The sequence below is a fragment of the Rhododendron vialii genome, chromosome 5a, assembly GCF_030253575.1.
Source record: "Rhododendron vialii isolate Sample 1 chromosome 5a, ASM3025357v1".
Taxonomy (NCBI): Eukaryota; Viridiplantae; Streptophyta; class Magnoliopsida; order Ericales; family Ericaceae; genus Rhododendron; species Rhododendron vialii.
In genome coordinates this window covers 40,543,454-40,570,827 of record NC_080561.1, presented here as the reverse complement: position 1 = coordinate 40,570,827, position 27,374 = coordinate 40,543,454, and the positions used below count along the sequence as shown (strand labels likewise).

Sequence of the window (27,374 nt, the reverse complement as noted above, 5' to 3'; positions counted from 1 at the left end):
TAGAGCTAAAAAAACAAAGATAAATTAAAATAAAACGAGTCCACCTTATTTTCGGCCATGTCATTGTCTGGTGTTTTTATGGGGTATGTATTTGAGAGTACCGCAGATAAACGAACCAAACTATTCGAGTTTGAGCGGCGGAGAAGTTTATGTTCGTTCCTTCAAGTTTGTTCAAATTAATATAGTTTCCTTCGGAGTTTATTTCCCCTTCTCCATTGACGAATTTTTTTTATTTTCCTTTCCTTTCCCCATTTTCCCTGGTTCTAATCAGTGGGTTGACGTCTTTCTAAAATGCCGAGGAAAGGTAGAGGAAAACTCCGTAGAAGCCGAGAAGAGGAAGAGAAGCTATGGAGGGCAGCCAATCCACCGTAGCAAGGGTGACAATCCATCTGCCGTTCGAGATAGCGATTGAAATCCTCTCAAGATTGCCAGTGAAATCCCTCTTGCGATTCAAATCAGTTTGCAAAAGCTGGTTGGGATGATCCAGATTACAATGGTTATCCGAATGTTAAGCAGGTTAGTTTGGTTTTCATCCCAGTGCGAATGATTACAAGTTGATTAGGGTTATGGTTTATTCTACTCCTACCACGAGAGACAATATCCGAGCTGATTTGTACGTGATGAGTACTGATACTTGGGCAGAAATCGGTGACGATAAGGTTTTGGTGTTCTTTAAGGAGATGAATGATTTTGGGGGGTTTGGTAGCCATGTGCGAATTGTTGAATCTTCTGCTTCAACTGTCTTGAAAGGAGTTTGCTATCGGCTGGCATGTGTAATCCCAACTGGTGAAGCGATTGTTGTGTCCTTTGACATGGGTGATGAGGTGTTCAGAAAAATAGGATTACCGCCACCATGCTTGGTCGAGACCTGGGATGAAATTAACTTGCAAATTGCAGAATTGAAGGATAAACTTGCTGTGGTGTTTTATTCTGATTCCAGATGCTTTGATGTGTGGGTGTTGAATGAAGACCAAAGTTCTTGGACTTACCAATTTAAAGTTGATATCACAGACTTCACTGTGGTCAGTGACGTAGCTAGAAGTACGAATAAGTGGGGGCACAACGAAACACGAACACAAAGATAAAGATAAATTTTCTTAGGTAACGATATTATGGCAATAAGAACTTTTTTCTGGTGAAAATACTAACAAAATTGCGTATTGACAATTGATCAATAAAACTAAAACAAATTATGTAAGATTTTACGGAAGAGCATGGCTAGTTTTCATGTTTTGAAAGTTGTGCATGATAGTAGTTTATTGTGAATGCTTTCATAATTATCTACTACTAATAAGTATGCAATCATGCCATCGCTCATCAATTATTCACTAATTTGTTTGCATTACACATTTTTTACATGATTCATGTTTGAAAACGCCCTCTCAATAATCATAATGGTAGATTTAAGAGGTAAAGTTAATGCCAAATAACGAACAAATAAACTAATTTCCAGTTTTGCAAAGTCTTTAGTATAAATTGTCATTTAAAAAACTCAAAATTTAATTAAAAAAAAAACCAACCACCACCACCTCAAAGAATATAGTGGGGGCCTCTGCCCCAGTGAACCTATGCTAGCTCCGCCGCTGACTGTGGTGAGCGGTGTGAAAAATGGTGAATTCGTAGTGACAGACCATAGTGCAAGTGGTGACTTAAAGCTCTTTTCGTACGATCCAGAGACCGGGAAAACTACCAATCTTTATTTTGGTTGGATTCAGTTTCCAGCTGAGATTTACTTGTATACGGAGAACCTGCTTCCACTCATGCAAACCAACTAAACATTGAATTTGTGAGCTCATGTTTTGAATGCTTTTATTGTTCATACTTAGTTATTTTAGGTATCGTTGTCTAACTATGTCTCGTAGTAGTCTCTTTTGAAGCAATTGAAAGTTGGACCTTTTCCACGTATTGCAGGCCCTGTGGGACGCGGAGAAAAAGATGCAATCAGACCAGTGGGATGCGCTAAATATGGTGAAATTACAGTAAAAGAGTCTGGCAAGTCAAACTTCTTTTTGGATCTTTCCCAGAGCCAACACACGAATCTTGCTTTTTCTCAATTTGGGTACCCATGAGGCATTATTTATGCGCGGAGACTGTACTTCCGGTCATGAAAATGATCTCAAGCACTACAATGAGTTCATGCTTAACAAGAAGAAACGGGAGAAAATGTGGTGATGAATTCATGTGGAAGACTCCTTGCCAGTTGCATAAGTGAATGCTTTCTCTACTTATGGTTACTTATCTAAGGAGCGTAGTTTTTTGTTTTTGTGTTGGATCGAAGCTGCATTAACTTGACTATAAATCGATCATTTGGTATACGTTTCCATTGCTGTAATTATGTGTCCCATTTACGAGCCTGAAAATAGTTTTTCTTTTTCTCTTGTTTCGTGCAGTACAGTATTTAAGTTGATTTACTAACGGATGGAGGGTTCTAATGTTTTTCATGTGATATAGGTTCGATCTGTTCCAATGACTGTTGTTTGCTGTATTAAGGAGCCTATGTTTCAGTACGCCAAGATCATCATGATTCATTACCACCACAATGGTTGTGATTAGCTTTTTCTTTTTATTGTGGTTTTTGCTATACTTTTTTGGACTCAGTTTCTTTCCCGTTTGGATAAAAACTGGACCAAACAGTTCACTCCCATGGACCATTTTCCAGTTCCAATATCGGCAAGTTTTTATTTTACCCAAACATCCGATTACTGGCTCAGAATATTGGTACAAACTTTTAAACCAAGACGAGGGTTTCCGGATCAAGCACTTGCCGGTGTTCGATTAAACTGATCCTCTTATTGCTTTATTTTTGTGTTTATTAAAAATCATAATTTTCAATCGTAATTTTTTTTATCATAGTCAATATTTCCTTTTTTTTATTGATTAAGCCAGAAATTAAAGATTTCCATGGGATAAGAGAATGATAAGATTCTTACTCAATCTGGACACACGTTAGGGATAGTCATGTCTTTTAAATACACTAGTTAGGAAATGTCATGTCTACTAAAGACAATTAATTAAAAGGACACATGCCTCTTCAACCTTTTATGAAAACATTTAATTAGAATGATCATATCGCTTGGAAGCACCCAATGTTTCACATCATTTTCCAACAATCACATTCTCTTCTTAATGAACACATCCCAAACTAATGGGTGTTGTAACCATTCACATAAATCACAACTCATGTAAAAATGTATTACAACCTTCCTGGTCGGATGTGTCGTCAGGAATTACAATTTTATTCCGTCTCTCCCAAACATGGAAATCCTGAGAGTGTGACATCACATTTCTATTCATGTTCCTTCCAAACGTCGAAATCATGAAAGTATGGTGTCAAATTCTCAAGATTGCTGCCATCCAAATTAAGCCTAAGAGAGAATGAAACCTATTTTAACAATAAATGATTCAGGAAACTACTAATAATTCAGAAAAACTTATTTACGGAGCCCAATCGCGGTCGTCTAAAAGAATTTTGAACGGTTTGAATTGAAAATAATTTTGACCTGTCAAAATTAAAAAGCAATCTCAATTATTGATTTCGCAAATGAACGATAAAATTGCACGAAACCATAAATAGGTTATTCACGCCTGAATAAGTTTCTCTCCTCGTAATTGGACAGGGCCGAAACGAGGTGGAGGTGGACTAAAATCCTTTTTCGACACACTGGATAATTTCACGTATAGGTAGGTCCAAAATCAGTCCCCCTTGGAAGTTTCAGCAACAAAACTCTGTAGACGTAAACGAAGAGAAGAGAAGAACAGCCATGGCGAACAGCCCATCGGATCTACCGACGGCGACGTCCGATCTGCCGTCGGAGATGACGATCGAAATCCTATCGAGGTTGCCAGTGAAATCCCTCTTGCGATTCAAGTCCGTGTGCAAAACCTGGTACGATCTCATCGAAACCCCTGATTTTATTTCCAAACATCTTCAAACCCAGTCCACTCTCAATCCCCCCTCTGTCCTCGTAACCTCTTACCATCGTGAAACCCAGAAACACACAGCGTCTTTGTTCTTCAATGTTGGGTTTATTAACGGCGCTGTCAATCTCGATTTCCCCTTGTTGGATCGGATTGATAGTAAAAATTCTGGGCGAAGACGTTTCCCTGTTTCTGTTGGGACCTGTAATGGTTTGGTTTGCATAAGTCTATCTCACTATGGATTTCCCTTGATTCTATGGAATCCCTGCACCAGACAGTTTCGGGAAATTCCAAATTCCGAATGGCAATGGTTGGATGATCCTTATCCGGATGACAATGGTGATAAGATGGTTGACGGGGTTAGTTTTGGGTTTGGCTACCACTCCAGTGCTAATGATTACAAGTTGATAAGGATTGTGGTTTATTCTAGACCCGAGAGATTTTTTGTCCGTGCTGACCTGTACACGATGAGCACTGAAACTTGGAGAGAGATTGACGTTGATAAGCTTTCGGTGTTTTTTCAGAATGATTTCGGGGGGGTTGGTACCGTTGTGCTTATTCGTGGAGCTGCTCCAGCAATGTTGAACGGAGTTTTCTATTGGCGGGGATGTATAATCTCAACTTATGCTTCTGAACAGATTGAAGGACAAGAGATTGTTATGTCCTTTGACATGGCAGATGAGGTGTTTAGAAAAATAAGAATGCCAGTGTGTGGGGATTATACTTGGGATCAAAGTATTCTCTGGCAAATTATAGAATTGAAGGATAAACTTGCTGTGTTTATTTATCCGGATGACAAATGCTGTGACGTGTGGATGTTGAATGAAGACCAAAGTTCTTGGACTAACCAATTTAAAATTGGATCTTTTCCATGGACTGGACATTATATGGGAGCATACGAAAAATGTGAAATCAGTATAGTGGGATGTGCGAAAAATGGTGAATTGGTAGTCGTAGACCATAAAGCATCTGGTGATTTCAAGCTCTTTTCGTATGATTTGAAGACCCGGGATACTGCAGATCTTTATTTTGGTTGGTTTCCGTATCGATGTGGTATTTACTTGTATACTGGGACCCTGCTTCCAGTCATGGAAACCAATGAAGTTGTGCTCAACAAGAACCACACAAAAAAGGAAGCATGGAATTTGTGGAACTGACTCAGGTATGAGCTCCTGTTTTAAATGCTCTCTGTTCATGCTTATTTGAGTTGGTAGCTTAACTATGCCTCATGGTAGTCTTTTTTGAAGCGTTGATACATGGATTTTTAGAATGAAATTGGAAATCCTGGACTAAGCGATTGAAAGTTGGGCCTTTTCCACATATTGCAGGCCCTGTGGAACGTGTAGAAAAAGATGGGATCAGACCGGTGGGATTTGCTCAATACGGTGAAATCATCGCGAAAGACACTGGAGCATAGCTTTCTCTACTTATGCTTATCAGTTACATTTGCAAAAGTCTTTCTCTACTTATGCTTATCTAAGGAGCATAGCTTTTGCTTTTCCTCCAATATTTGTCCTTTTTTTTTAAGGAGTCTTGTGTAAGCCTGATTTGGTGCTTGCACATTGCTGCGAAATTGTTTCTTAGAGGCGTAAATGTGTTGAGTTGCTTCATCTCTTTACATTGCTGCAGAATTGTTTCTTAGAGGTGTAAATGTGTTGAGGCATAAATGTGTTGAGTTGCTTCATCTCTTTACATTGCTGCAAAATTGTTTCTTAGAGGCGTAAATGTGTTGAGTTGCTTCATCTCTTTATCTTATGTAAGAAGGTAGTCATCTTATTCACCGATTTTTTTTTGTTAAATGTTTGGTTTATTGTCCAGTTTGTTTCTACAAAATTTTGCTGCCCCAAGATATCATGATTCATGACCACTGCAATGGTTAAGAACGCAATGGGGAAAAAAAGCGACTTTTCACAGAGGACAAAAATTATCAACAGTCCAAAGGCTGAAAACTGCATGAGAAATTAAACTCACTCACTTTATATGTGTGTGTGTGTGTTGAATAGATTGCCCGTGAACACGATCAACCAAACTTTAAAAGGCGTGTTTGTTAAACGTGTTTCCTACTACTTAATATCGGTGCCTCTCCCCCTCTGCTCTTGGAAAAAAACAGATATCAGAGACCTATCCCAATCTAATTGATTTGCCAGCGAGTGGCAATGAGTGATTTCAACTTCTGTGCTTTTAGTTGTTTCCATAGTCGTCTGCGTATTGTTGTTCATCTTCATTGTCTACCTCCTCGTCAACTTCCAGCACCCCGACCACACCAACCATGCTTTATTTCCCAAATTCATCCTCTGTCGCTGCAATCTCCATCCGACATCACCAATCACACAGCATGTAAGCACACCATTTTCAGCGGCGTGTGTAACCTTACATTGCCTCTGAAGGATCTGTTGCTTGCTATCTACTTTCTTGATGATACTCTCCCGTCTTCTTTTGCCTTCTAGATTTCCGACGGCGGTGGGAAACTTCGGTTGTACCACGGATCGATTATCATTGGAAACATCACAAGGAAAGTATGAATGCCAGCAGCCTTGAGTTCTCTCCTTTTCTGCAGTGAAGCAAGCCTTCTGGCCTCTTCAAGTTGCTTACCCCTAGCTTTCCTTTTGGCCTACTTCCCTCTCGTATTGGCAAGCCGAGCTTGTGCTTGTTGGAGCATTTCTTTCTCATCCCCTTCCATATCCACAGTGTCGGGACGTGCTGGTTTCGATTCCGGCACCAGGATGCAATTTGCGCAGATCATCACCTGATTTGTTGTTTAGTTTTTACGTAAACTGCTTATTCGAGCTTGACTCGTGTTCGATTCATCAAAATTCGTTTGAAATCATTTCTAGCAATAAATAAGTCAAACTCAAACATGTGTTTTTTAAGCTCGTTACGTTTTGAAACAAATCTAAAACAACCTAGTCGACTCAATAAATTTAAAGACAAATGTGAATTGTTAACATAGCTATTGATATCTGATCAAATTAATTTTTTTTACAAGAGCGTATATGTCTTCACAATATTCAAAATATGAACCGTTTCAATCATTGAAAAAACATCACCTTGTGTGGTTGGTTTCTTTTTCTCCCTCTTAAAAGAGAGGTCCTGAGTTCGAGTTTTCATGGAAGCGGTGCTCGACTCTCATTGTAACTATTAACCACCAATTGGGGGATGATGCTGTGCGTCAACCGCATAACACTGTGTTATGCAGCATTCGAGCCGTCCATTAGGCAATCCAACGATCCAAATCTCATCTTCGCCGTTTATATCATCTGAGTTGTTCATCCGTGCCGTTCATTAGAGCTCCTCAAAATTATTGATCACGCCAACAATCATATTGGTCGAATATTGGTTGATACGATATCGAAATGCATTGATCTTCTTTTAGTGAAAATGGACACCGAAAAAAAGAGGAGAATCCCGAAAGGCTGTCGAAGAAAGAGGAGAATCCCGAAAGGCCGATCAAAAAAAGGAGAATCCCAAAAGGAAGTGGTTTTGGGAGGCGATGACGTGGATAGACTGGACCATCCTCGGCTTTAGTATCATTCTGGAAGTTGCGTGGCAGTTCTGCAGAGGATGGCGAGAATTGCATATGACCAGGCCGACAAAGATGAGTTCACGACTGGTAAACACATTGTCGAATATGTGTCGTTTGCGACGCTTGTCTCAAAATGTACTTTTCTTCGTGCGGTAGGCCCAAAGGCCGTTCAATGGTCATTTTCAAAATTTTGAATTTTTTTGCTAAAAAGTGGAGTAATTATTTTTCAAAATATTTGGATAAAAGTAAAAGAAAAATTATTTTTTCGATTTCTCTTATCGAAATGAATCAATAAGCCACACGTCTCTCTTGAAAAAGACAATTGGATGGCCTTTGGGCCTACCGAAGGAAAGTACATTTTGCAACCAGCGTCGCAAACAATACATATTCGACAATGTGTTGACCGGTCGTGAACTTGTCTTTGTCGGCCTGATCATCTACAATTCTCGCCATCCTCCGCAGAACAGCCCACGCAAACTTCCAGAATAATACTAAAGCCGAGGATGGTCCAGTCCACCCCCGTCATCTCCTCCCAAAACCACTTCCTTTCTGGATTCTCCTCTTTCTTCAACGGCCTTTCAGGATTCTCTTCTTTCTTTAACGACCTTCGGGATTCTCCTCTTTTTTGTCCGCGTCCATTCTCGCAACAAGAAGGTAAGTTCCCCTCTGGATAGCTGGAGGAAGAAATTTAAAGAAGATTAGCATCTTATATATTCGGCCTCGCGAACTGAAGGATTGGCCCAGAATTAAACTTCGATCCATTTTTCCAGCGTCAATCACACAATATTCGGCTTCACCCAAAAACGAGGGACCGGCTTTAATTCGGTGAAATTGCTATATTTAACATCCTATATTTTTCAGTGTCAAATGCCTGATGTTTCGGCCATGCTAAATGAAGAACTGAACCAAGAGGCATATTCCGCATTAGGCCATGTTTCCGGTAGCAATTTACATTCTTGATGATACTCTCTCATCTTCTTCCTTGTACCCTCTGGAATGTTCTTCTGTGAAAGTGAATGGGACAAGTCAGTACATTCTTAGGGGCTCAATTTGGGTTAGAATTTTAAGTTCCAGTTGAAGGGACTTTGCATCAATACACAAATAAGAATGATGTTGAGAAATCGGTTAAACCATAACACAAAACGAGTGAAAGATCACCAAGTAAAAAAGGGAAAATTTCAAAAAAGCCCCTAAACTTTCTGACAACTTGCAAAAAAACACCTGAACTTTCACTATTAACAAAAAAACACCTAAACTTTGCATTCCGTTAGCAATTAAACCCCTGCCGTCCAATTCCGTCAATTTTTAACGGATGGAGCTAACGGAAGGCGTTAACTTTTTATTTTTTTTTACTTTTTAATTCAAAAATTACTTTTAACGCTTTCTTTTTTTTATTGGTAAATAAATATACAATAAAGTTCTTTTTTTTCTTACTATTTATCAAAAATTACTTTAACCATATTTTTTATTTTCAAATTTTACCTCCCCCCCTTTTTTTGCTTATTAGAATCAACTCCACACCACCAATTAACCCCACAACCAACCGCCAAAGCCTTAGCCACAATTTCAGAAATTCAAAAGTTCTTTTAACCTCCTCTTTGTAACCTTTTCTTTTTTTTAGTACTTTTACTTCCAAAAATTATTTTTAACTCATTCTTTTTTTTAGTCATAAATAAATATGCAATAAATAGTAAAAATGGGTTAAAGTTATTATTATAAATAGTAAAGATTAGAGTTAAAGTAAGTTTTGATAAATAGTAAGAAAAAAAACTTTATTTCATATTTATTTACTACTAAAAATAAAGAGTTAAAAGTAATTTTGGAAGTAAAAAATATAAAAAACAAGAATGCTAAAAAAAAGAGTAATTTCGAATTTCTAAAATTAGATCTAGAGCTTTGGTAGTTGATTGGTGGAGTGGGGTTAAAGTTCTAAAAAAAAAAAGAGGGAGAGAGAGAGAGAGAGAGAGAAGGGGAAAGGTACAATTTGAAAGTAACAAAAAAGATGGTGGTTAAAGTTATTTTTGTAAATAGTAAAAAATAGAGTTAAAGTAATTTTTGATAAATAGTAAGGAAAAAAAAGAACTTTATGGCATATTTATTTACCAATAAAAAAAAGAAAGAGTTAAAAGTAATTTTTGAATGTAAAAAGTAAAAAAAAATAAAAAGTTAACGCCTTCCGTTAGCTCCATCCGTTAAAAATTGACGGAATTGGACGGCAGGGGTTTAATTGCTAACGGAATGCAAAGTTTAGGTGTTTTTTTGTTAATAGTGAAAGTTCAGGTGTTTTTTTGCAAGTTGTCAGAAAGTTCAGGGGCTTTTTTGAAATTTTCCCAGTAAAAAACGAACATAGAAATCATATTCAAATAAATACAACACTGAATCAATCGTGTGAGGTTTGCAATAATGCAAAACAAAAAAAACAACCCCCATACGAGAAGGCTCCATTCTCCTTTAACATTTTGTTCGTATTTTTTGAATTTTTGTTTTATTTACATTTTTTTGGACTAATAATCAGTCTCGACAAGAGGAGTTTAAAAAATAAAAAATTACAAATAAAAGCAAAAAAAAAAAGTTTGACCAAGAAAATACAAATTAACTGTCTTTTGTGTGTATAGTGTCGTTTTACATGAACTTTTTTCAATGCCGGTCAACAAAATTACTACAAAAAAAAAAAAAAAGAAGAATAAGTAATGAAAGTAAAAATTACCAAAAAAATATTTAAACAAAAGAGTTAAGAGAATGGAACCTATTTAACAATAAATGATTTAGGAAACTACTCCTAGTAATAATTATCGGGAGAAATTTTTGGATACAAATAGGATATTGTACACGTAGTATCCGGTAGCACATTTTAGCCGTCCAACCATATTTTCGACACCCAGATATAAGTAGATGAAAAGAGGAGAGAATGATCGGCTGAGTAGCAAAAATGATGCTCGGATGGCCGAAAGGCCCAAAACGACGTGGACCCTTTTAGGTGGACCAAAGGTGTTCCGCTTTTAAGAAAAAGGGAAAATTTCAAAAAAAACCCCTGAACTTTTTGACAACTCGCAAAAAAACACCTGAACTTTCACTATTAACAAAAAAACACCTAAACTTAGCATTCCGTGAGCAATTAGACCCCTGCCGTCCAATTCCGTTAGTTTGTAACGGATGGAGCTAACGGAAGGCGTTAACTTCTTTTTTTTTTTTACTTTTTACATTCAAAAATTACTTTTAACTCTTTCTTTTTTTATTGGTAAATAAATATGCAATAAAGTTCTTTTTTCTTATTATTTATCGAAAATTACTTTAATCCTATTTTTTATTTTCAAATTTTACATTTTCCCCCTCTTTCTCTCCCCCTTTTTTTCTTGAAAAAAAAAAAAAAGAAGAAGAAGAAGAAGAAGAAGTAATGAAAGTAAAAATTACCAAAAAAATATTTAAACAAAAGAGTTAATAACAATAAATGATTTAGGAAACCACTCCTAGTAATAATTATCGGGAGAAATTTTTGGATACAAATAGGATATTGTACACGTAGTATCCGGTAGCACATTTTAGCTGTCCAACCATATTTTCGACACCCAAATATAGGCAGATGACAAGAGGAAAGAATGGTTGGCTGAGTAGCAAAAAGGATGCTCGGATGGCCGAAAGGCCCAAAACGACGTGGACCCTTTTAGGTGGACTAAAGGTGTTCCGCTTTTAAGAAAAAATACTTTTTGGAAGAAGAAGATAATTTTAAGCTTAAAATTTATGTGTTTGTGCAAATAATTTTCCTACCAATATGAATCTTGTTTGATAGATCTCATTAAGATATTTTAAACGGTGCAAAAAAAAATAAATAAATATTTTTTTTTTCATTATATATGAGTTTGAAATTATCTTATTTTTTCAAAAATACATTTTTTGGAAAAGTGGAACACCAAATTTATTTTTCAACACACAGGGTAATTTCACGTCTAGTTAGGTCGAAATCAGTCCAGGGGCACTGGGCAGATTCTAGCAACAAATCTCTGTTGACGTAAAAGAAGAGAAGAACAGCCATGGCGAGTAGACCATCGGATGTACCGACAGCGACGTCCGTTCTGCCGACTGACATAACGATTGAAATCCTATCGAGGTTGCCGGTGAAATCCCTCTTGCGATTCAAGTCCGTATGCAAAACCTAGTATGATCTCATCGAAACCCCGGATTTTATTTCCAAACATCTTCAAATCCAGTCCACTCTCAATCCCTCCTCTGTCCTCATAACCTCTTACTATCATGAAATGTCTTTATTTTTCAATGATGGGTTTAATAACGGCGCTGTCAATCTCGATTTCCCATCCTTGAGTTGGAGCGCTCCGATAAATCCTGAGCGAAGATCTATCCGTATCCCGATTTCCATTGGGGGTACCTGTAATGGGTTGGTTTGCATAAGTCTATCTCCCTCTGGATTTCCCTTGATTCTATGCAATCCCTCCACCAGACAGTTTCGTGAAATTCTGAATTCCGAATGGCAATGGTTGGATGATCCTGATCCGTTTTACAATGGTTGTAAAACGATGGTTGACATGGTTAGTTTTGGGTTTGGCTACCACTCCAGTGCTAATGATTACAAGTTGATAAGGATTGTGGCTTATTATAGTTCCGTCAGGAGAGCTGTTGTTCGTGCTGACCTGTACGCAATGAGCACTGGAACTTGGAGAGAAATTGACGTCGTTAAGCTTTCGGCGTTCTTTGGGGAGATGAATGATTTCGGGGGGTTTGGTAGCGTTGTGCTTTTTGTTGGAGCTTCTGCTCCAGCAATGTTGAAAGGAGTTTTCTATTGGCGGGCATGTATAATCCCACCTTATGAAGTGATTGATTTTGAAGGACAAGATATTGTTATGTCCTTCGACATGGCAGATGAGGTGTTTAGAAAAATAAGAATGCCAGTGTGCGGGGATGTGACTTGGGATCAAAGTGTTATCTGGCAAATTACAGAATTGGAGGATAAACTTGCTGTGTTTATTTATCCTGATGACAAATGCTGTGACGTGTGGGTGTTGATTGAAGATCAAAGTTCTTGGACTAACCAATTTAAAATTGGATCTTTTCCATGGACTGGACATTATATGGGAGCATACGAAAAAGGTGAAATCAATATAGTGGGATGTGCGAAAAATGGTGAATTGGTAGTCTTAGACCATAAACGATCTGGTGATTTCAAGCTCTTTTCGTATGATTTGAAGACCCGGGATACTGCAGATCTTTATTTTGGCCGGTTTCCGTATCGATGTGGTATTTACTTGTATACTGGGACCCTGCTTCCAGTCATGGAAACCAATGAAGTTGTGCTCTACAAGAACCACACAAAAAAGGAAGAATGGAATTTGTGGAACTGACTCGGTTATGAGCGCCTGTTTTATATGCTCTCTGTTCATGCGTATGTGAGTTGTGGTAGCTTAACTGCGCCTCATAGTAGTCTCTTTTGAAGCTTTGATGGATGGATTTATAATGAAATCGGAGATCCAAGTGATTGGAAGTTTCCCTGTGGAACGTATATAAAAAGATGGAATCAGACTGGTGGGATGCACTAACTACGGTGAAATCATCGTGGAAGTCACTCAAAAAATCTAGCGAATCAAACCTCCACAATGAATTGGTGCTTAACAAGAAGAAATGAGATAAAAAGTAAGGGTGAATTCATGTTAGACACTCCTTGTCAGTTGCATCTGCATAACGTCTTTCTGTGCTTATGCTTATCTAAGCAGCATAGCTTTGTCTTGTTGGATTGTAGCTGCATTAGATTGACTAGAAGTTGATCTTCAGGTGATCTTTAATTACCATAATGAATGTCCCATTGACTAGCCTGAAAGTAGTTTTTTTTTCTTTCTTGTTTCATTTTAACAATGTAGTTGTTTCTATTCACTTTTTGAGTTGATTTCTAACAAATGGAGAATCTTAAATATTTCCATCGGATATATAGTTTGTGTTCGATTGACTGTTGATTGCTACATTAAGGAGCCTATTTCTCTTGTGAAGGAGTGTTGTGTAAGCCTGATTTGGCATTCACATTGGTTCCTTGTTGCATAAATGTGTTGGGTTGTTTCATCTATTTATCTTATGTAATGAGGAAGTCATGTCACGCCAGTTTGCTTCTACAAAATTTTACTGCACCAAGATATCATGTTTCAGGAACACCACACCTGGTGGACCATGCCCCGATCCCTCTTTGGTGATCGGAGCCCTTCATTTTGTAGGACTTGATATGCAAACCTTCCATGCAAAAATGAATTCAATATGATGTCAGCAAGTTTTTTTTATCCAAACATCCAATTATTTGTCTAGAATTTTGGTCTAAAACATTTGAACCAATACAAGTGTTTCTGGTTAAGCACTTAGCGATATCTAATTGAACTAATATTTGAAAGAATAGTTTACACATTAAGTTCTTCATGAATGTATCCAAGCAGACGAGTGGGGTCCACACGCATGGACTATTCGGCATGTTTTTTTTCTCAAAACGGCTGAGAATCCCAATCCAACTTTTTTGTTTTTTGGCTCTCTATGGTCCAACCCCCCCTAGTGACATTATTTCATTATCAATTCCCATTTTCACTAGAGTTCGAAAAGAACTTTTTCATCTGCTGCAACTAGATCTTGGATCAGAAGATGCTATAAGATCAGAATAAATCTCTCATTGATTCATTTTCACATTCCAACAGAACCGATAGTTAGAATGAACTTGACAGCGGATTCCATCTTCCATTCTTCTATGAAAAGCCAACTGTACTTCGATTCTTCTATAAAAAGTCCAACCGTACTACATATGATGTAGTACTCCGTCAATGGACCGAATTAGATCCAGATTCAATTAGCAAACAATGATGACAAACAATGATGAATTGCTGAGCCAAGTCCTAGCAAGGAAAATGGAACTGCAAAAATGGGACTTCCATTTCAGGAGAGATCTTTGTGATTGGGAACTGGTGAAATTGGATGAGTTGAATGAGCTTCTGGATCAATCTGGGGTTGCTGAACCAAGAGATGTACCTGATCAACTTCTATGGCAGGCCACTAGCTCTGGTAAATTCTCTGTTAAATCCATCTACAATTTAGCATTTTCATCTCATTCAAATCATGATGAAACTTTTGAACTCATCTGGAAGAATGTGGCTCCACCTAGAGTGAAATTTTTGGTTGGCTAGCATACTTGGGAAGAATCAAAACTTCTGAATTTTTGTTGAGGATTGGGATTATTCAGAGTGATGAGGATACCTTGTGCAAATTTTGTAAGGAAAGCTTGGAATCTGTTGATCATCTCCTATATTTTTGCAAACCTGTATGGGATACCTGGACAGAGATTTTACCATGGTGGGGTATGCAATGGGTGCCCCCACCAACTTTTGCAGGCGTACTCCATTGGTGGAAGGCTGGGATTATCAAGTCGAAGCATAAAATTATTTGGGAGTCTATTCCATTTACAGTGATTTGGACTGTGTGGGATGCTAGAAATCAGCTGGTTTTTGAAAACAAGACTGTGGTTTGTCAAGTCAAAGCATAAAATTATTTGGGAGTCTATTCCATTAAAGTGATTTGGACTGTGTGGGATGCTAGAAATCAGCTGGTTTTTGAAAACAAGACTGTGGATTGGATGGAAACTACTGACCTCATTAAAGCAAGGGTGGCTTTTTGGGTGACATCAAACAAGGAGGGGTCTGTATACTCAATGGACGATATCATATTCAGGCTTCACTCTAATGTGAAATCCGGATAACTCAGTTGTGTGTGTGTTGTGTGGGTGCGTTGTGTGTGTGTGTGTCTCCTGGGTGTGTGTGTTGTGCATCTGGGTGTGCGTGTGTGTGAAATAAACTTGGGTGTGTGATTAGCATATGATGGGGCTTACTTGCCTTTGATGCTAGGTGTCTCCTGGCGAACCATCTGCAATTCATGGCGTGAATCATCTCTTTGGTTGCTAAGGTCTGTGCTATCCTTTCCTTATCTCTATATGAGGATGTGCTGCTGAAGCAATTTTCGGAAATCTATCGCTTTTGGATTTAGTTTGGTTGTGCTCTGCTCCTATGCTGTTCTCTGGAGTCCATGTTGGTGACTACCTAGCTGCATTTCAATACTGGATTCTTGGCTTGCTTGTTTGGAGTTTGACAGTGTTACTACTCTGCTGAAACTTGGAATCAAGTGCTGCTTCTCAAGATTGGAGAATTCTTTTTTTTTTTTGGTCAAGCGAAATATAGATTGGAGAATTCATTACTGGGATTGATAATATGTTTTGTTAGCCTACTTGTCAGTTAGGTTTTAATGGGCTTGATATATGTAGACTTTGACATGTTTGCTGTTCCCACTTTTTTTTGTGTTTTTCAAGTTGATCTCTTATCAACTTGCGGGCTGAGATGTAGATGATTGTCGCGGGACAAGGTGCCAACGTAGGATATTGTCTTTGCGTTGTGATGCTTTCTCTTAGCCTTTTATCTGTACTCTCCTTTCCTCTACTATTAATAAAATTCTTCTTCGCTGTTCAAAAATAAAAAGCAAAATCTGATCCGATAATAATTGAAGCTTTGTGCATTTTGGCGTGGGAAGAAGGAATACGGAAAGCATGAACTGTAAACGCGGTTCTATTTGATTTCTGGCCGTAAACTTTGTATAGCTATGGCCGTAAACTTTTGTATAGTTATGGCCACAAGCTTTTGCTTTCTCGTTACCCATATGCGCTTATGTAGAAACGCACATACGTATCACGCTTTCCCTGTTAATTCTGAAAGCGCAAACTGCAAACATGCTTCGGTTTTACTCATGACCGCAAATTTTTACTCGTGGCCGCATACTTTTTACTCATAGCCGGAAAATTCTGTTTAGCAATTCAGAAACACGAGAATCGCGTTTGTGGAACGCGTTTATGGAACACGGTTTCGTCGGGCATATAAATATACTTGTTGGTTGTTTGTGTTTCAGTTTACTCCTCTTCTTCTTCGTTTCTCAGAGAACTTTTCGAAGTTGGGGCCTGCCTCTCTCTCTCTCTCTCTCTCTCTCTCTCTCTCTCTCTCTCCATATATGTATCCATAACGAAACGCAATCAGTTCGTAGAAAGGAAACCAGGACTCTATCCGAGATGGAGCAAGTGGAAAATTGATGATCATGGCTCTCATTACACATTCCATCTAGGCGCGTAATGTGCGGACCTGATAATTCTAGCCCAAGAAAACCAAGGGAGCAGGGTCTCTGAAAGCATTCCAATTATAATGCGAGTTCAAGCCATTACAGTTCAGTTTCAGTGAGATAGCACTAACTTTGGCGAAATCAAAGTGAAGGTGATCAAGGTAAGGTGCATAGTACTCAGTTTATATGTGACCAAGCTCCTTTCACTCTACGTAAATCACCTCTGTTTAGCTGATGCAAACACCCTCGTCCTCTTCCTCTATTCACTCCCTCATCTATGCTTGTTCGAAACTCAATGACTTCAAACGAGTCCTGAGTTTGCTTTCACGACTGCTGTATCAAGGCCGTGTCCCTGACGCCTTTCTCTTCCCCACAGTAGTCAAGGCATGCACTGCTCTGTCCAACATCAAAGCTGGACGACAGGTTCATGCCATTGCGTCCGTATCCGGGTCTGATTCGGATCCATTTGTTCAGTCATCCTTGGTTCATATGTATGTCAGATGCAGTCAATTAAAAGATGCCCGCAAACTGCTCGATGCAATGTCTGAACCAGATGTGGTTTCTTGGAGTGCTTTAGTCGCCGGGTATGCTCGATTTGGGCATGTAAGCGAGGCAAAGGAGGTCTTTGAGGACATGGAGAATAAAGGGATCGAGCCGAACTTAGTTTGTTGTAATGGGTTGATCGCAGGATTCAATCAAAGTGGGTACTATTCGGAATCAGTGTCGATGTTTCGAAAGATGCATTCACGAGGTTTAAAGCATAATGGGACTGGTATATCAAGTGTTCTTCCTGCAGTGGGGGATTTGGAGGATTTGATTTTGGGTAATCAAATTCATGGGTATGTGATCAAGATGGGAATGGTATCGGACAAATGCATTGTTAGCTCCTTAATAGATATGTATGGGAAGTGTGGGTCTAGTTCGCAGATGTCACAAGTGTTTGATGAAATGGAAGCATTGGATGTGGGCGCTTGCAGTGCACTAGTTAGTGGGCTTTCGAGAAATGGCCTTGTGGATGAGGCATTGACGGTATTTGGGCAATTCAAGGACAAAGGGGTGGACTTGAACGTTGTATCTTGGACGTCAGTGATCGCTGCTTGTTCTCAAAATGGCAAAGACATGGAAGCTTTGGACCTATTCAGAGAGATGCAGATTGCTGGAGTGAAGCCAAACTCGATAACAATCCCTTGCCTTCTACCAGCTTGTGGAAACACTGCAACATTGATACATGGGAAGGGCGCTCATGGTTTCTCTATCAGGAGTGGGATCTCTGATGATGTATACGTGGGCAGTGCATTGATTGATATGTATGCTAAATGTGGAAGGATCAAAACATCTCGTCTTTGTTTTGACAGGATGCCTACGAGAAATTTGGTTAGTTGGAATGCAATATTGGGCGGGTATGCAATGCATGGAAAAGCTAAGGAAGCTATTGAGATCTTTCATTTGATGCAGAGGAGTGGGCAGAAGCCCGACTTGGTTAGTTTCACCGGTATATTATCTGCTTGTAGCCAAAGTGGCTTAACAGAAGAAGGGCGATGCTACTTTAACGATATGTCCAGAGAGCATGGAATTGAACCAGGGGTGGAACATTATACTTGTATGGTGAGCCTTCTTGGTCGTGCTGGGAAGCTAGAAGAGGCCTATTCTATGATCAAGAAAATGCCATTTGAGCCCGATGGTTGTGTTTGGGGAGCTTTACTGAGTTTTTGTAGAATTCACAATAACATGACATTTGGTGAGATTGCCGCCAAACAATTGTTCAAATTAGAGCCTACAAATCCTGTGAACTACATTCTTTTGTCCAACATATATGCTTCTAAAGGCAAATGGCGTGAAGTTAATGAAGTGAGGGATATGATGAGTAAGATAGGTTTGAGAAAGGACCCAGGTTGCAGTTGGATTGAGGTCAAGCCCAAAGCACAAATGCTTTTATCTCAAAGACATTTTACATCCTCATATGACCCACCCGCCCACCTGAATAGAATCAAACCAAATTCCATCGATTGTAACATTACGTTGCAGTTGGTGATTGCCCAGGTTGGTGTGTAGCCTCCTTTGGTGAAGGAACCCTTCAGATGCTCACCCTGCCCATGTTGTGACATTGAGTTTCTCGACCTTATGATTCGTCATCTCAGTTTCTCAGAGTTGGGGCTTCTCTCTCTCTCTCTCTCTCTCTCTCTCTCTCTCTCTCTCTCTCTCTCTCTCTCTCTCTCTCTCTCTCTCTCTCTCTCTCTCCATACATGTATACAAGTATCTATCGTTCTTAGTTTAATCGATGGGCACTTCGAACCATAATGAAACGCAATCAGTTTGTAGAAAGGAAACCCGGACTCTATCCGAGAGGGAGCAAGAGGAAAATAGGTGATCATGGCTCTCATTACACATTCCACATGAGATACATCCAACATCCGAGGTAATACCCCAACTCTACAAGATTGACATCCATTCTATGATAGCTCCTCCAGGCACGTAATGTGTGAACCTGATAATTCAAGCCCATGGAACCAAGGGAGCAGGGTCTCTGAAAGCATTCCATGCTGACTTGGTAGTGAGCGAGCCAGTAGGGGTGTAAACCCAATTTTCATATTATTTGTTTAAGTTCAGGGAAATTAAATCTCAACGGAAAAAGCAGTAGACAATACCATACTCATGGCACCAAGATTGAAAATGCCCCCAACTCCCTTCACATGGAGAAATCTAAAGTAATATTGCAGACATGGAATGCGTGCTGGTCAATGTAATGTGCCTAATGAACTTTATACAGGACCCTAAGACTTTCATGCATATTTTAGGGTACCTATTAGAAAGGATTAGGAAATCGTGTGCTTCTGTTTCTTTACTTAGCTGCTTCTTGGTCCTCCTTACACTAATTGAATCCTGATCTCCTTTGTCTAGGTACAGAGATTGAGAAACATTTGTGTTGACTTTTCTGAATTAACTCAACGAGTTTAAGGGTGACCATAAGTAAGTGAAAAGCCTTTTCGTAGAGGAATGTTCTATTTTTAATGAATACAAGCGTTAGTGCCAAACACGCTTTTATATTTTGTGTTGAAGTCATGTTTAGAAATAGCATTTTTCTCATAATCTTTTTTGCAGCATTTTCGCAATTTGTATTGGTATACTTTATATCGTCGTTCAATTCTATGTTCCAATTATTATTTTTAATGTTAGCTGACCCAACACTCAAATCATGTGTCCGTACCTGCAGTTCTGCCTCAAACTTTTCTGTCTCAAATTCATGCATTTCCTTTCCAACAATTCCTCTGACAAATGAAGTTTTCTCAAAATTCGGACTTTGAATGGGAAAATGGGTAGCATCCTGTTCTTGCTGAAGTGGAAGCAAGGGCTTCAATTCTTCCACTTGATGTCATGATATAGAGAACTCAGCATTGTCAATGTGGGTTGTCAAAACATGGAGATTGTTTAAGAAGCAGACACCATAGGTGAAAAGAACAGGAGCCGGGCAAAATAGAAAGAACCAAAAAAAGAAAAAGAAAAGGTAGTTCCTTTAATAACTATCCGAAGTTTTTTCCTGTAGCTAACCGAATATTTATATTCCTAATGTGTTTCGGTTCAATAACTTCATGCATGCAGATATGTGTATTCTGAAGGGCCTCGAGAAGAATCTTAGAAGATGAATGTATCGGTGGCTTATTGTATCTTGGAGAATAATACTGAAATCCTCCCTGGGTACAAAGATTTATGCCATTGTGCATATCTCATCTTGTTTTCCAAGTAGTTTTCTCACCATCAATTTCATTCCATTAGCATTTACAAGTTTTATTACTTTAGTGTTTCTCCTCAGGAGGCTGTTCTGAAATTTTTTCAAAGACCATTGCTTTTTTGTTTACAAATGCAGATCTTGTACAAAAAGTATCTCAAGTATGAGAAGTCTCTAGGCGATGAAGAGCAGATTGACTGGATTCTGGTGTTTTGTAGAGAAGCTTGTGCTTGATCGGTGGAGAACATTTATTCCATTGGGATTTCTCCAGTGGGAGAACTCTTGGTTAAGCATGATGGGAGAGAAGCAGCTCTAGCTACGTTTGCTGACGGTAAATACACAAACCATCAAGAGCCTTGTTTCTCTAGGTTCTACCCAAACAACTGCCCGTTTGGAATGCATCTAGTTTCAGACACATTATAAGACAAGGTTAAGCATGATGGGAGAGAAGCAGCTCTAGCTACGTTTGCTGACAGTAAATACACAAACCATCAAGAGCCTTGTTTCTCTAGGTTCTACCCAAACAACTGCCCGTTTGGAATGCATCTAGTTTCAGACACATTATAAGACAATAATCAAACCAAATGGACACTGATCATTTGTTGCTGATTATGTTACTGACATCATTTGGATCTTGGTTGTTAAGAATACGAAATAATTTGGTTATGTTATTTGTAGATGGATACCTTTTGATTTTATTTTCTTTTCCAGCGCCAAAAGATAGTGTCTTATTTATGCAGGGAATTGTAGATTACTGTCTTTAGGAGAAATGCAGTTCCTCTTCTCTTTTGATCAGCACAGGGATGGATCCAGGAATATAGCCGAATATAGCCTAGTGAGAGCACGTGTTAATTATAATGGAGAAAGTTTTTTTTTTTTAAGTCAACCACAATAAGATCGTACAAAATTAAGTCATGCATTACTAACTACAGAAGTTTATAACGCGTACTTTAAGTTAAATTAGGTAAAAATGTACACAAGATTTCAGACAAAAATTTTAAAGTATGTTTTAAATAAACGTCAACAAATTTTAAAGTAATCGAGCTAGTTTTGTTATTGACTTTATTTTAAAATATTTCTCCAAGATGGTTAAATTTAAAGAGAATCAATAAAGAATAGCTCTAAATAGACAAACAGATTGTAAAGCAACAAGTATAAATGCAACATATAATAAAATTCAGGGATAAAACTAATTATATATGTATTTTTGAGATATATGCAAGTGTATATGTTTATATATTACTCCCTCCGTCCCTAAATAAGTGTCCGACGCGCAAATTAGACCTTCAAAAAGATGTATTTGTTTCATTAAAAAAATTAATTTTTTTCACGAATCAATAGATAGCAATGAATTCTATTAGATTGTGAAAAAATTAAATTTTTTAATAAAAAATATGCATATTTTATAAAGCCTAGTTTTACACGTCAAACACTTATTTAGGAACAGTAATACACTTTCATAATTATGGTAATTTATACTACAAAATATGAAGAAAAAAAATATTTTAATTTCGTGTGTGTGCACGTGTTCCCACTTAGGTCCGTCTCTAATTCAGCAACATATTGTGGTATAAAGCTATGGCCCTATAAAAAATTTAAGATTGTCTGCATAAACTTGGGATTAGTTGAGTGAGCGCATGACAACAAATAAGAAGCTTTTACTCTTCCAAGATTGTCAGTACGAACCCCACCAAAAAATCCGTTCTTTTCACCAGAGTTTGAAAAGAACCTTTTCATCTGCTGCAACTAGATCTTGGATGAGAAGATTCTATATGATCAGAATAAATGTCTTAGTGATACATTTCCACATTCCAACAGAATGATAGTTTGAATGAACCTGACAGCAGATTCCATCATCGATTCTTCTATTAAAAGCCCAACCGTACCCCATATGACGTAGGACACTGTCAATGGACTGAATTAGATCCGGATTAGATTAGCAAAATCTGATCCGATAATCCGTTTGATCTGAAAATTAACCGATCAGATTCGGTACGGTTAAAAATCTGTTTCGACCCTAACTCAAAATTTGGAAAACCCACAGAGCTATCTACACAGGAGTTTGGGAGGAGCTATTTTGTCTTTTGCGAATTTTTTTTATTAATTAAATTCAAAAAGACAAAAACATGCTAAATTGAATAATTTAGACCGAATGCCCCCATACTCAAGGAACCAAAATCACCACCCAAAAAGACTTGCAGCAACATAAGTTCTACAAGCAACAAATTAGCTATTGGAATAAGAAAGTATTTTATATGTACTCGTAAAATATTCTACAAGCACCATGATACATTGCAAGTTAAAAATTCGACAGGACGCAATCGGAAGTGGAAAAAAAAAAAAGATAGCCAAGTACGAGTCAGGTCAATAAAACGCCAACAGAGGGTTCGTTTGATAACTTGCTTCGCAAAAGACCTAATCCCATTCGTTTTCCCAGTGAAAGTTGGTCTCGGAGACATTTATAGTGGTCTTACCATCAGGACCAACAAGATCGTATGGCGACTCTTCAGAAAATTCTGTTGGCAATGACTTCCAGTGCAGATTTGGCTCCCAATCGGCCTCTTTGAGTACTGTCAATATCTCCCTCACCACGATCTTGCTTCCCTCCGATGATAAGTGGATCCCATCCCTGAATGACACAGAAATCAGCTTGTCAAACAAAGCAGGTTTACTAGAGAACGAAGTGTGCAGTGGAAGGATAAAAGAAAATCAATTACTTTCAGTAGTATTCGAAGGGAAAGCTGAAAATAGGATTGCCAGCATAATCCTAGGTTTACTATGTGTCTTGAAATAACGAATGTTGTCAATGCCAGCATCTTGCAAAAATCAAAAGAAACTAAGATACAACAATATGACACGATGACACTCGTCATTTCATGAGATCCACATGGAACCAAAAGAAACTCTATGCCAACAAGGATTACATGGCAATGTGAAGTGTTGACGCCTTGAGATTCACGGGGAAGAATCTCTTTTGAATTTCAATCAGAAGCAACTCTTGAGAAGTGCGATGAAGCTAAGCCAGTATTCTGGTGAAGCATGGTGTTTCTCAGAACGCAAGTATTCTAACTTTCTGAGTCATCTTGCCAAAGATATTAGATGTTTGAGCAATTACTCAGTATTTGGTTCAATGGAATGAAGCTGGAGTGGAATCGTGTTTCGCCTGGAATGCTCATTATGACATTTAGTTCACTAAGAAAATGATAGAATCTCCAATACCATTACCAATGGAATCATCATTCACCAACTTACATAAATGGCCATTCCAAGGCCAAGGAACGCCATTCCATTCCTTTCAAAAACCGTCCAAACAAACCAGATATAGTTTCCACCTCATGGTGATTTGGTAGGTGTGTACTGGGCACTAATCACAGTGTCATGTGCATATTTTCTAGAGGGCATCTCAAGAATTGCATCCAATGCACACACACCAGATAGCACAGGTAATTCCCCCTACCACATCAAAATGATCGCTAAGTTTAGGTAAATCCATCTTACGTGTCATCTAGCGAATACTAAAGGCAGCATAAAGGTTGCTCAATGAGAAAAGGTCAGATGTCACACAAAGATAAGAATTGTTTACGTGAAAGTTAACTTACGTAAAGCATGCTGTCAACCAATCATCCCTTGTCTGAATTGCTGTCCATAGATTCACCGACTTGACATCCATCTCTTGGCACATCTCTACTAGCGCTTCTGCATATATTCTGCAGGCCTCGTTTGTTCGACCCAACTTGTCAAATTTGTTACTGGTTTTTCAACGTGCAAACAAAAAACAGGCCCCGTGTTAGAACTGAAAAACTCCAGGATATCAAGAAAAGAAACTCAAAACAATACAAAAGCACCCTGTAAATTCGCGGATTTTTGCCTCATTCACTGGAGGAGCACCCAGAAAGATTACGCGCGTCTTCTCCGAAAGGCTCTGCTAACAAAAAAAGCATTCTGTTAAACTACGCAACAAATAGAGTAGAGTATAGCTCGAGGGTGGCCCATAAAAAACAGTTATAAATTCATACCACAAGAAAGTGATCAAACACTACTCCAAATTAATACATGCGGCAATGCTAAACAAACTTCCATCTAAGTTTGAACTCTAAATGATTTGTCAGACCTTTCTCCTTTCATTTCAGCACAACATACTACTCTGTTTGCAATATTCAGTTGGCTCACGGAAATCAAGAGGGAAAAAATTTCCTTGTCTACTTGTTATTCATTGATGGCATGTTACTCATGATAGATCAAACAGTATAAATGATACATACAGAATCTATGCGATGTGGCCTCTTCACGTGGTAACGTTATCAGGTATCGCGTTTGTGCAATATAGCTGCAAAATAGTATCCTCTCCAACAAAATTACCTTGAGATGAATAGCAATTTTCCTCATGTTCTCAATATATTCTGGAAGAGGCACGTGAGGGCCCAGGCCGCTTGGGCTAGGACGCATTGAATCGTTACCACCAAGATAGACTATCACCAGAGAAGGCTGTACAGCTGCATTCTAAAATGACATTATTTACAAAACATCAGCATCAAAGTGCTAGTAATTGGGTCAAGCAAGGAATGCTTAATAGTCGATGGTAAATTATACAATAAAAATAAATAAGCTTGAGCCAACAAGAAAACCAACTAAGGAACTTGCTTCTTTGCGACTAAGCTATTCACCAACAGCTCAATGAGCAAGAGAAAAGATAAAAGAAATCTAAAAAACATACTATATACCTTGGGAAAAACTAGATCAAGGACTTGAAGAGCACGCCTAGAATTCCAACCCGCATATCCTCGCAGAAAAATATCTGCCTACGCCAGTTGAAGCAAAAATCAGCAGTACTATCGATACAGGGAATCCATTATTAAAATCTCAGTGTAGCTAAACTAGAAGAAAATACTAAGATCAGATCTTTATCAATTAATTGCTCCTATGCGCCAAAGTTGGTAAACTTGATACAATTCAAAAATAAAATACATATAAACCAATAGAAAGGGACTGTATACATATGATATCAAATTCTTAGAGAAGGCAAACATGGTTACTTTGTGGATAAATAGCAAAGTCAAAAGAGAAAATTTCAGCATAGCAAAGATGGAGTCACATATCCAATATTTTACTCTTCTTTTCCAACCACCCTATACTCTCCAAAATTCTACTAATATATCTCGACTTGTGGACATATAAATCACTTGTTTTTTTAAACTCAACGTGTCTAGTTCTCTTTCAAAAAAAAAAAAAAAAAGTGCCCGGTTCAGCTTACGCGCGACTCGACACAATCATAGGTACCAATCCCACCCTCCACCAGCAGAGCTTGGGGCAAAGTCTCGCATGACTGACCACACAAAATTAACACCTAGAAAGTTCCGAACCTAAGAGCAAACCCTCAGCCCCTTTGGATGGGGGGTTTTCAAGAGAAAAGAAAAATAAATTGGGAGAAAGAGGATTATCTCCCATGTTTGGATGGCCCAAGAGGTGAGGAAGGGTGAGAGAGTGAGAGAATCAAGAGCCCCTTAATGAGCCATTTTTGTTTCTCACCAAAAGTGGTGGGATTTGGAGAGAGAGAAATGGGAAGTATCCAAATAAGACGATGAGAAAGCCTAATCCTTTCTTTTCTTTTCTCGTCAGTAAATGAAACCACAACCCTTTCTTTTCTTTTCTCACCTAGGTGACCAAAGGAGCTGGCAGCTCTCAACCCCTAGGGGTTCATATGAATCCCTAGTTGGGCAATTTTAGAAAAAACCCAGTGACCAAAACCAGGGGGTAATGTCAGTCTGGCATACCATTCCTACCATTAATAACATAAGATAATAATTCTGAATTAAATTAATTCCCAAGGTACGCAATTTCCTCCAAAGCTTCCCAACGCCGACAATACTAAGGAAAATTAATTTATAAACGAAAAAAATAAAAAAATTCAGTGCATTCTTTTGAACCCAGAGGGAAGCGAACCCTCTGGACTACATGTCTACATGTGTAGCCGCCCCTTCTAAAATCGAAGAGTGCCCGTTCATACCAGGAACGTACCCGATTGGAGATAGTCTCCACAACATCTGTGCAAACCGACAGTCAAAGAAAAAATGCGGAAACGTCTCTCAATCCTCTCGACACACAGGACACAACAACTCTTGAGCGATTTTCCGGTGAAACAAATTTTCCTTAATCTGCACTATACCATGAATACTTTTATGAGATTTATTTCAGCAACCGAAATAACTCAGATAAACAAGGTACAGATATGTGGAACCCCACCACCAGTAAACCCACTCACGTGAGTCATATTGTCCAAAAACAGAAGTGAAGTGACATAAGGGGGCTGAAACAAAAGATCTACAGAACCCAGAAAACAAACAAGAACAGGAATCGAATTGAAACCCTCCACTATCTTGTCAAGATATGTGAAACCCAATTGGGTTTCAAGAAAGAAACAACTGAAGTACAAGGAAAAAGAACAAGAGGGGACGAGGATCGGTAGAGTTTTGTACCTTTCGAGAATAGATATCGGCGAGAATAGCACCCCATCCTTCATCACTGTAACTGAACTGCACTATCGATGAACCGAACAGAACGAATTGTGGCCGCGATGGTCCCACCATTCTCTCTCTCTCTCTCTCTCTCTCCCCTCAACTCTCTGGGAAGAAGACAGTTTGACAGCTCCGTCTGTATATGTGGCGTTTTAAGGGAAAAGCATAGGGGAAACTGGAAAGTCTTGGTGTTAAAATGGAATACAAAACTTCACTTTCGCAGAAAATATTTTAATTTTTCCAGACAAATTAAGCAAAGACTATACTTTATCTGTTTGAAAAGTGTACAAATCAAACGAGAGATGGTGTGGCGGATCAAAAAAAAAAAGAGAGATGGTGTGCATGCATTTATTATTTTCTATAGCTTCGCGGGCGTACAACTTGACTGTTTCAAAATAAAAAGTCCATCAAATCAATTAAAGGCGAAGCAAAACTTCATACGAACGGGTACCGTAAGAATTGATATTACTTGAGAAATTTTTGACATTAAACAAAGAGAGAAACCAATCACGTAAATTTTAGGTCTTATCACCACGCTATATTTTTTTTTTGTCATACACTAGAAGCATTTACA

At 38.5% G+C, this 27,374-nt stretch overlaps 3 protein-coding genes, 1 long non-coding RNA gene and 1 pseudogene across 8 annotated transcripts in view; 3 read left to right on the top strand and 2 right to left on the bottom strand.

The window, feature by feature from the left end:
- Positions 1–3,630: 3,630 nt before the first annotated feature.
- Positions 3,631–15,253, top strand: LOC131325982 (F-box/kelch-repeat protein At3g23880-like). 3 transcript variants are annotated; one of them, XM_058358514.1, is made up of 2 exons: positions 3,631–5,080; positions 5,247–5,702. In XM_058358514.1, exon 1 carries the CDS (start codon positions 3,762–3,764, stop codon positions 5,073–5,075), a length of 1,314 nt encoding a protein of 437 aa, XP_058214497.1. In that variant the 5' UTR covers positions 3,631–3,761; the 3' UTR covers positions 5,076–5,080; positions 5,247–5,702. The 3 variants fall into 3 exon arrangements, with proteins under 3 accessions (XP_058214497.1, XP_058214498.1, XP_058214496.1); XM_058358515.1 differs by lacking the exon at positions 5,247–5,702 and adding an exon at positions 14,229–15,253 and having other exon boundaries at positions 3,665–5,080; XM_058358513.1 differs by having other exon boundaries at positions 3,665–5,080; positions 5,187–5,602.
- Positions 6,178–27,374, bottom strand: part of LOC131325993 (high mobility group B protein 1-like) — an 85,080-nt gene continuing 63,883 nt past the window's right edge. The window contains exon 8 of one of the 2 annotated variants that reach the window (XM_058358534.1): positions 6,178–6,213. In XM_058358534.1, coding sequence (XP_058214517.1) covers positions 6,193–6,213 — 21 coding nt within the window. In that variant the 3' untranslated portion in view covers positions 6,178–6,192. Of the gene's footprint in view, positions 6,214–26,356; positions 26,381–27,374 lie in introns of those variants that run through there. The other variant, XM_058358535.1, reaches the window with a different exon arrangement.
- Positions 14,278–18,802, top strand: LOC131326781 (pentatricopeptide repeat-containing protein At1g20230-like; annotated as a pseudogene).
- On the top strand, positions 19,538–20,973 carry LOC131325994 (uncharacterized). The gene is made up of 2 exons (XR_009199890.1): positions 19,538–20,257; positions 20,427–20,973. It is a non-coding gene; the product is annotated as an uncharacterized LOC131325994 (long non-coding RNA).
- LOC131325991 (GDSL esterase/lipase WDL1-like) lies at positions 22,522–26,963 on the bottom strand. Of its 2 annotated transcripts, none has more exons than XM_058358525.1 (6): positions 26,762–26,963; positions 25,010–25,087; positions 24,648–24,788; positions 24,134–24,210; positions 23,888–24,037; positions 22,522–22,917 (listed from the first exon to the last, which is right to left on the bottom strand). In XM_058358525.1, exons 1-6 carry the CDS (start codon positions 26,870–26,872, stop codon positions 22,704–22,706), a joined length of 771 nt encoding a protein of 256 aa, XP_058214508.1. In that variant the 5' UTR covers positions 26,873–26,963; the 3' UTR covers positions 22,522–22,703. The 2 variants fall into 2 exon arrangements, with proteins under 2 accessions (XP_058214508.1, XP_058214509.1); XM_058358526.1 differs by lacking the exon at positions 26,762–26,963 and adding an exon at positions 26,293–26,375 and having other exon boundaries at positions 25,010–25,083.

What these genes read in the sequence shown, in the direction of transcription:
- LOC131325982 (XM_058358515.1), top strand. Translation starts at nt 3,762, where the DNA reads ATGGCGAACAGCCCATCGGATCTACCGACGGCGACGTCCGATCTGCCG.
- LOC131325991 (XM_058358525.1), bottom strand. Translation starts at nt 26,872, where the DNA reads ATGGTGGGACCATCGCGGCCACAATTCGTTCTGTTCGGTTCATCGATA. An exon ending in TTGATCTAGTTTTTCCCAAG is followed by an intron (nt 24,789 to 25,009) that starts GTATATAGTATG and finishes ATGTCATTTTAG; the next exon opens with AATGCAGCTGTACAGCCTTC. An exon ending in TGGTTGACAGCATGCTTTAC is followed by an intron (nt 22,918 to 23,887) that starts GTAAGTTAACTT and finishes TGTGTCATTCAG; the next exon opens with GGATGGGATCCACTTATCAT.